A 9,770-nucleotide genomic window follows, 5' to 3' on the forward strand; every position below is an offset into this window, starting at 1 on the left:
AGGAACAGTTCTAAAACCAATTCTTCTTCAACTTAAATTGTAGATTCAGTTGAAGACAGACAGTTGAAGACAATGCCACAGTGTCGTGATAGGTATATTGGGTTCCCTTCCCATGAAAAAGGCTATCTAATGGATCTCAATCAGCATGAACCAGTCCTTTATTAGACAATGACTGGTGGGGTGGCTTGCAGCTCAGTGGGTAGAGAAGTCGGTTCGCTCCTGTCCCTGGGTCTATGTGTCAGAGTGTCCCTGAGAAAGACACTTATACCCTAACATCTCCCCCCGAAGCGCTCATTATGACCATCTGAGTGAAGCTGAAACTCAACACGGGGGGATTATAAGATACGAAAAAAAAGGAGAAAAAAAACCCCAAAGGAGCTCAGGTTATTGTTATTCTGGGAATCTTCATCAGGGTGTTGTTGCTGCAGACCCTCCAACCAGAGGGTGCAGCTATAGCATGAGAAGAACTCACTTCTTCTGTGCCTTCTGTGCTGACTTTGTCACCTTGGCGCTGCCGCCGACCTTCTTGTCCACGGACAGGATGATGCCGACAGCCACGGTCTGCTTCATGTCGCGCACAGCGAACCGTCCAAGGGGAGGGTACTCCTTGAAGACCTCCACACACATGGGCTTCTGGGGGATCAGCTCGACGATGGCGGCCTCGCCGGATTTCAGCGCCTTGGGGTTGTCCTCGGTCTTCTTGCCGGATCGCCTGTCAAGCTTCTCCTTGAGCTCGCTGAACTTGCAGGCGATGTGGGACGTGTGGCAGTCGAGCACTGGGGTGTAGCCCTGGGTGATCTGCCCCGGGTGGTTGAGGATGGTGATTCTGGCGGTGAAGGAGACGGCCTGCATGGGCGGGTCGTTCTTGCTGTCCCCGGCCACGTTGCCGCGTCGGATGTCCTTGACGGAGACGTTCTTGACGTTGAAGCCCACGTTGTCGCCGGGCCCTGCCTCAGTTAGGCTCACGTGGTGCATCTCCACCGTCTTGACCTCCGTGGTGACGTTAGGGGGGGCAAAGGTGACGACCATGCCGGGTTTCAGGATGCCGGACTCCACGCGTCCCACGGGGACGGTGCCGATGCCGCTGATCTTGTAGACGTCCTGCAGGGGCAGACGGAGGGGCTTGTCAGTGGGACGGCTGGGGGGCTCGAAGGCATCCAGGGCCTCCATCAGGGTGGTTCCATTGGCGCTGGTGCCGTCCTTGCGGTCGATCTTCCAGCCCTTGAACCAGCCCATCCTGTCGCTGGCCTCGAGCATGTTGTCCCCGTGCCAGCCGGAGATGGGCACGAAGGGCACGGTGGCGGGGGTGTAGCCGACCTTCTTGATTAAGGTGGACACTTCCTTGGTGATCTCCTCGAAGCGCTTCTGGCTGAACGGTGGCTCTGAGTTGTCCATCTTGTTGACGGCGACGATGAGCTGCTTCACTCCCAGGGTGTAGGCCAGCATGATGTGCTCTTTAGTCTGTCCGTTGGCGGAGATGCCGGCCTCGAACTCACCCAGGCCGGCCGTGACGATCAGCACGGCGCAGTCGGCCTGGGAGGTCCCGGTGATCATGTTCTTGATGAAGTCCCTGTGCCCCGGGGCATCGATGATGGTGACCGAGAACTTGTTGGTCTCGAACTTCCACAGAGCGATGTCGATGGTGATACCACGCTCACGCTCAGACTTCAGCTTGTCCAGCACCCAGGCGTATTTGAAGGAGGCCTTGCCCATCTCGTTGGCCTCCTTCTCGAACTTCTCGATGGTTCTCTTGTCGATGCCTCCACACTTGTAGATCAAGTGACCGGTGGTGGTGGACTTGCCAGAGTCGACATGGCCAATGACCACAATGTTAATGTGGGCCTTTTCCTTCCCCATAGTTCCTTAGTTCCAAATGCTACTAAATCAGACTAATCAAAATTACAAATTCAGACAAACACCTCAGCAGACCTCAGAGAACAGACAGAAGAAGCGTGAGCGTGCTTCTTAAATATACCTGAATACAGTATATCGCATCATCAAACATGACATCATTCATGTCTATATATAGACTTTCACAGGGCTCCATACCATAGTAATTGTATTATTATTAGTAATAATATTACTAATATTGCCATGGTTGGAAAACCATGGCAACCTGATATCAACAAATGGAAGGCTTCTTCTGCTGCCACCGACCTGTAGCCCAATATTTTGTTGAATATAATCACTGTTAATGCACTGCTTCTCAACATAGGGCCCAAATGCTTACGGGTCTGAGCGTGTACAAATGGACCTGTAAAGTTCCATTTTGGTTCCATTGGGGCTTGGCTTTTCACAAAATTGCAAATAACTCACAAATGCTGTCACTTAACACCACACAACTTTGTATGCTTATCATCAGCAGACATCATAAGCAAAGGACTGATCGTCCATTAAATGTTGGCGCTATAGAGAGCTCACTGCCACCATTTTTCACAGTTCAAGTGTAATCGTCTAGTCATTACATTCATAGGCTGTAGCGAGTATTTATTTGTCCAAGATAAATGTTGATTAAAACAGTAGTTCTCAAACTTTTTTGTGCCAAGGACCCCCAAATTGATATATATTTGGCCGCGGACCCTCATCTGAAAATATGTTGTGCCAGGGACCCCCCAGAAGAGAAGATTTGTGTTAAAAAAAGAAAATGCAATGTTCAAAAATAGCAGATGTACAAGCTCGCAGTGCGGCACAGTGACGCACTGTGAGCTTGTATATCTGCTGTTTTTGAATAGCCAACGTATAAAATATGGACAAATGGGTTAAACTGATTAAACACATTTTGCTGGGCAGCCCCTGGAAACCCCTCAAGGACCCCTGTGGGTCCCAGGACCCCACTTTGAGAATCACCGTATTAAAATACAGCATATCTGGATTTCTTCAATGGTGATGTTGTCTTACCTGGATCAGGATATATATCATATATCTAACAATGTTGTTGATGAACTGCCTCACAATGGGACCCGACCATAGAGTTAAAAAATAATAGAGAGGGCACCGGGAATCCTCTCCCATCCACTTGCATTGAGTTGCTCACCCAGCATGGGCTGAAATCACCCCTTCTTCCGGGTTGAAAAATGTGATGGGCGAGGCCTATTTGGGGCCACTGTGACACGTTTTGCGTTACAGAGGTGGCGCGTTTTGCATCACCTCGGTGTGCAGCCCCGTGTGCTAGCTCATGCGCAGGCTCGTGAGTCGAGCCCACTGGTCGAAACCGTTTTCGCTCGTTCATGTACAGTGGCCCCAGTCGTTTTAAAAGAGTGGTTCACCCAAAAAATGACTCATTTTCTATCAATTGCACTCCCCATGAAGCCTTGAATCCATGGATTTATTTTTGTTTTTGTGGCATTCCTAAGCCAATAATTTGATTCCCGTCTCCTACCGGCTAATGTATCCGGTAGGAGACACAAAGTAGACTATTTGTGTCTCCTACCGGATACACACCCGGTCATCAAATTATTGGCTTAGGAATGCCACAAAAACTAAAATAAATCCATGAATTCAAGGCTTCATGGGGTGTGCAATTGATAGAAAATATGTCATTTTTTGGGTGAACTCCTCCTTTAAGCTGCAGTACCTATGAATGGCCAGCATGTCCAATGCGCTTCAATGCAACCACTGGGTTCTGGGGGCTTGGACCTGCCCCACCCAGTTATGCAATACCCGTTGTGCCCACTGTACAAGGTGGTCAGATTGGCGGTACTGGTCAACCAAATCTCCATATCGTCACCTTGCTAAACTAATGGCCTAAGTCGTTTTTTGAGGAAAATTATATTTTTGCCTATAGTCAGCTCCTCATGACACTGGCCACCTCTGGTAAAATCGCCCATATCCTATTTGAAAAGGATCATGCTGTTAACTCCCCTTTTTGTGACTTAGGCCAAAAAATAGGCCTTTTTTGGCTTAAGTCACATGGTTTTGTGCCAAATGATTTACTGATTTAGGCCTTTTTTTTTTTTTTTTTTTTTGCCTAAATCAGATTTAATCCTATTTAAACCTATTTAAATCTCTTATGTTACATAACTGACAGACAGTGTTATTTCTATTTAAATAGTCATCATTTGTTATAAACATTTTGGGTGAAATGATTAAGAAATATCATATAGTTTTGTTTTGGATCAGTTTTTTATTTTTCCTGAAAAACTTTTAAAAAAATGACGTAGGCCATTAGTTTAGCAAGGCGACGATATATGCCTATATGCTGTATGGGCGTATTGGTTGGATGGCGGTGCAGTGATTCTCAAACTCAGAGAGTGTACAAACGTAACCATTTGGTTCCATTTGTACACTCGAGGTATGTGAACTACAGACGCACACACAGACAGAGATTTTATTTTAAGATGAATGTTTAGCCATTAGAAGACACTGGCTTCCAAACTGTAGTTTACTGAACTACTTTTCAATTAATTGTTATTGTAACATTAAAATAGCCATGTATGGGGGAAAAGCATGTGTCCTACAAAGGTACTTCATCAAAAAAGCAAGAAAAATATAAGATAAAACAACGACCTGCCCAATTGACTTGAAACTCGGCGAGTATATCGTTGCTGTCGGGCAGAAACTTCTTATCTCCCTACTTGATCATACTACAGCACAAAAGCATCAAAGGTAGCAGATCCGAAAGCTCGAAATGTGGCGCCAAGCGACATATTTTAGAGCTTGTAGATCTGCTGCTTTTGCTGTTTGAATTTGAATCCTGAAAAGTAACAGTTTTGGACATTTGGAGGTTTACACCCGACAGGGACGATGTCACAGTCGACCCGAGGGACCCGGGTGTGACATCAGACGTCTTATTGACGTCATAGACTTGCCTGGACCCTATTTGGGCGTAAAAGAGACACAGACAGATACAGAAATATCCATATATGGGCATAAAAGGGACCCAGACACGCAGACAGTACAATGGTTATGTAGGACGGGTATTCCCCAGGTAGACCGGTGTCCAGCGAATTGTGCTTCAAAATTACCTGGAGACACGTTTAAAGTTTAATTCTATAATGCATACATTCTTTTTAGACCTTCTACAGATGTCACAGGATGAACAAATGTTGCCTTTGCGCTATTTTAAAACTGTAAATATCTTTGGCGAGATTATTTTAGTAGAATGTACTCCTTAAAATACAGGATATGACTTAAAGGGTCTACACCATGAATTTAAAAAATAATAATAATATTTAATATCATATTGTTTATGTCCTTCAAACGTTTTTCAAAAGGTTTGAGCCTAAATCAAGCCTCAGATATACTCATTCCAACTAACTTCTCTCTGGCTTATAAAGCACTTTCACCTGCAATACCACATTGTCCTGTTTGGCACGGGCCAGTTTGTATGCATGTTATCTCCTGGTTCTGTGTGGAAAAAGTAAAAAAATAAATAAGAAAAATATTTCTTTTTTATTTATTTTTTTGGTTGGAACTGAAAAACGGGAGGAATTGTTCGTGCTAGTGACATCACTTGCGGGACCAAATCAGTTTGGCCTGTTTTTAGACCAATTTACAGAAAACCCCAGATTTGCTGTGAAAGCCTGAGTGTTCAAACTGGGGTATTTTTGAGGATAGAAGAGAGGTAGGGGAGACCAAAAACACACAAAAAATAAGAAAAAGTAAAAATTCATGGTGTAGACCCTTTAATAATAATTATTTTTTTTAGTATTTAAAAAAAACTAGGTCTACTCGGGAATGATGCTAGTCGGGAACAGCCCAAGTTAACAATTCATACCCTACCCGGTTATGTAATAACCGTTGTACCCGTTATTGGCCCTTTTATGCCCATATGTATATGGAGATTCAGACACCGCATTGCTGGGCATCAGCACCGGATCATAATCGAACACCAATTCAGCGTGGGTTATAAAATGGTAAACATGTTCTTGTTGACCACTCCAAATCTCAGGTCCTGCGCTGAAAGTAAGAATGTGGTAACTGTGCATAATGCATGTGCAGTAAAGCATGCACATTAATACATTTAAAGGTTCAAGGTGTTCTGTAAAGTTGTGTCCAGACTCCCAGACTGCCAAGAACAACTAAAACGACTTTTGGAGTTTTTTTATTTTTCATTTTTTAAAGATGTATTAATTTTTAATTATTATTATTATTACCCTTATTATTATTATTATTGTTATTATTGTTATTATTGTTATTATTGTTATTATTGTATATTATTATAGATAACATGTATGCATGTTATCTCCTGGTTCTGTGTGGAAAAAGTAAAACAATAAATAAGAAAAATATTTCTTTTTTATTTATTTTTTTGGTTGGAACTGAAAAACGGGAGGAATTGTTCGTGCTAGTGACATCACTTGCGGGACCAAATCAGTTTGGCCTGTTTTTAGACCAATTTACAGAAAACCCCAGATTTGCTGTGAAAGCCTGAGTGTTCAAACTGGGGTATTTTTGAGGATAGAAGAGAGGTAGGGGAGACCAAAAACACACAAAAAATAAGAAAAAGTAAAAATTCATGGTGTAGACCCTTTAATAATAATTATTAATTCACAACTCATGGTTTCTTTAATTTTGTATTTAAAAAAAACTAGGTCTACTCGGGAATGATGCTAGTCGGGAACAGCCCAAGTTAACAATTCATACCCTACCCGGTTATGTAATAACCGTTGTACCCGTTATTGGCCCTTTTATGCCCATATGTATATGGAGATTCAGACACCGCATTGCTGGGCATCAGCACCGGATCATAATCGAACACCAATTCAGCGTGGGTTATAAAATGGTAAACATGTTCTTGTTGACCACTCCAAATCTCAGGTCCTGCGCTGAAAGTAAGAATGTGGTAACTGTGCATAATGCATGTGCAGTAAAGCATGCACATTAATACATTTAAAGGTTCAAGGTGTTCTGTAAAGTTGTGTCCAGACTCCCAGACTGCCAAGAACAACTAAAACGACTTTTGGAGTTTTTTTATTTTTCATTTTTTAAAGATGTATTAATTTTTAATTATTATTATTATTACCCTTATTATTATTATTATTATTATTATTATTGTTATTATTGTTATTATTATTATTATTATTATTATTATTATTATTAGTATAATTATTTTATTGACCCATGGAGTCACCACCGCACGCCAAATGTATTTTTGTATTCATTGTTGTACTTAATGTTGCACCCAGTGCAACACACCAGTTGTAATCCCCCAACCAGGTACAGCTGGTATGTTGCACTGGGTGGGTGTGCTATCATTTTACAAATCTAACCCTCAATAATGAAATCAAGTCATTTTAAGGCAGAGACTGGTGGTAGGTGGAGATTAATAGTGTGGGTGTGATCATGTTGGTGGGGGGGGTTTAAACAGAGCAGATATAATGTCCTGTATTCTCGTGCATTTTAACAGGGAGTTTGATACTTTAACAGGCTTTACTAACATGGGAACATTATGGGTAAATGTTTTAATTTCATCCATCAACAAGCTAAACAGAGACATTGATTTGATGACTGAAGCAATTAAAGAGCCATCTTTAATAATAACCACTCCTTAATATATCTTTATGATTGCATGCAATTAACTAGAATGTATCACTTAGGTATCACATGGAGTATAATGTGTATACTGTATGTGGGAATGACTGGAGTGTATTCACAGTCATAATAAATATAGCGACAGTAGGAGTCAGTGTAACAGCCTGTGTAGAGATGGTGACTCTTACTCTCCTATTGGTCATATGGTTCACCTTGACTGATGTTTTGCACCATATGTTTCCTATTCAATATTCACATTGATTTCAATAAAAGTCTCATAGCTATAAAGTCATGACAGACTGCACAAAATATTCTAAATGGTCAAATCCCTTAATCACTCACTTTTTTAATAGAACTCTCACTCGCTCTCTTGTTACCTTGCAGAACAGATCTACAAGCTACCAAGGTGTTGTGTTTTTTGCTTGAAGATCTGTTCTTTTTGCACACGCATGCATCCAAAGGTCCCTCCCCTTTTTAACTGCCTGCTCTTGGCAGCGCAGCATGACACACAGAGGAGTTCTAAATAATTAGACGTCTGTCAAATTCAGTTAATAAAAACTAATGTTAAAAACTTGACCGGACAGAGAAAATTCCAGGGTACACCCGGCAGCTAACATTTTGGATGTGTAGAGCATAGAACGTTAGTTAATCTTAAGATCTATGTTGTTGATCCTCCTGTCGGCGACATCTGGGAATATCACTGTAATGATCAATGGAATGACATGAGTGTAAATGTGTGCAGCGTCCTTCATACAAGAGACGCGCGCGCACACACACACACACACACACACACACACACACACACACACACACACACACACACACACACACACACACACACACACACACACACACACACACACACACACACACACACACACACACACACACACACACACGGGTGGGCATACTTCAGATACAATCATTCACTTTATCGCTCAAATACCGGCAGAAGTGGATGTCTCAGTGATGAATGAGTTAACACAGTTTTACACTTGGGGTGATTTGACGGTGTGATAAATATGATGTGTGGTGTGAGTGCATGTGAAGAGGGTCATTTACGTGTGTCTCACGCTCATTGTGTGAGAGTTGTCAGCTCTGGTTAAGGAACAGTGTGTTAACACTTGATGTAGCTTCACTCTGTCATTGTCTGTTGATGTGTGAAATACAGGGTGAATACTGTAAACTGATGAGTGAGAAGTGGTCTGAGCTGAGGAACAGTCAGATGAAGAAGAGTCAGATGAAGATGGGTAAGGTTCTAGCCTCTCTCTCTCTCTCTCTCTTTCTCTCTCTCTCTCTCTCTCTCTGACTTTAACCCTATATACTTTATTGACTGGGTTCCCCAAGGGGTCTGTACTTGGTCCCCTCCTTTTTCCCTTCTCCACCTTATCTCTTAGCTGATCTACAGGCTCACAAGCCGACACGCTGCGAGCTTGTACATCTGCTATTTTCGCAGAATGTTCATACATTATGAGCTGTCCAGAATAGTGAGATAGGGTTGATGTGGTTACACTAACATGTTCACACTGTGTCCATTTAACTCTTACTTCATACTGGAGGGGGAGGGGCCACCTCCAAGTATGATGTAAGAATACGCTGTGTGAATATGGTTAATTGAGTATACAGTGATATTTATGTACAGTCATAAAACAATGTATCAGACCTCATGTCTTCTATACTCATCATGTGTAATGAATGTTTGTTTGTTGTTCTTCTGTAGAGAAGAAGATGAAGCTCATGAGGCACATAGAGAAGAAGATGAAGTCCATGGCTGAGAGATCAACTCTTCCTCTTACTCTTGACAAGGTTGTTATAGTTTGGCATTTAGCATCTGATTTTATTTAGTTGTGACTTTTATTTTTCTCTTTATTTCTTTTCAATTTCAGTTTATTTTTGATTCACACATACATACAATACAATGCAGTACATATGACGTTTCCAGATGTTTATTTTTTGCAGACAGACAGACAGACAGACAGACAGGCAGACAGGCAGACAGGCAGACAGACAGACAGACAGACAGACAGACAGACAGACAGACAGACAGACAGACAGACAGACAGACAGCACAACGTACACAGAGGTTCACATTATCTCCTCCAGTTCTCCTCTCCTCTGAACACTCTGACCAACCAGTAGGACCACAGACAGTACACATGGAGATTAACTATGAATGACTATAATATAGTCATTGTTAATCTCCACAATGACTACAGTATATGTGGAGAAATTTAAAACCAAAAATTGTAAAAGATAAAAAAAAAACACCAAATCTCTTCACCGGAAGGATAGCAGAT

At 42.2% G+C, this 9,770-nt stretch overlaps 1 protein-coding gene across 1 annotated transcript; it reads right to left on the minus strand.

Annotated features, from left to right (window-relative positions):
* Window positions 1-468: 468 nt before the first annotated feature.
* Window positions 469-1,860, minus strand: LOC311043741 (elongation factor 1-alpha-like; the record flags this gene model as incomplete). The annotated part of the gene is made up of 1 exon (XM_084055096.1): window positions 469-1,860. The coding sequence occupies exon 1, from the start codon at window positions 1,855-1,857 to the stop codon at window positions 469-471; it is 1,389 nt and encodes a 462-aa protein (XP_083911222.1). The 5' UTR covers window positions 1,858-1,860.
* Window positions 1,861-9,770: the final 7,910 nt, after the last annotated feature.

Source organism: Gymnoscopelus microlampas (genome assembly GCF_963454915.1).
Source record: "Gymnoscopelus microlampas genome assembly, chromosome: 4".
NCBI lineage: Eukaryota > Metazoa > Chordata > Actinopteri > Myctophiformes > Myctophidae > Gymnoscopelus > Gymnoscopelus microlampas.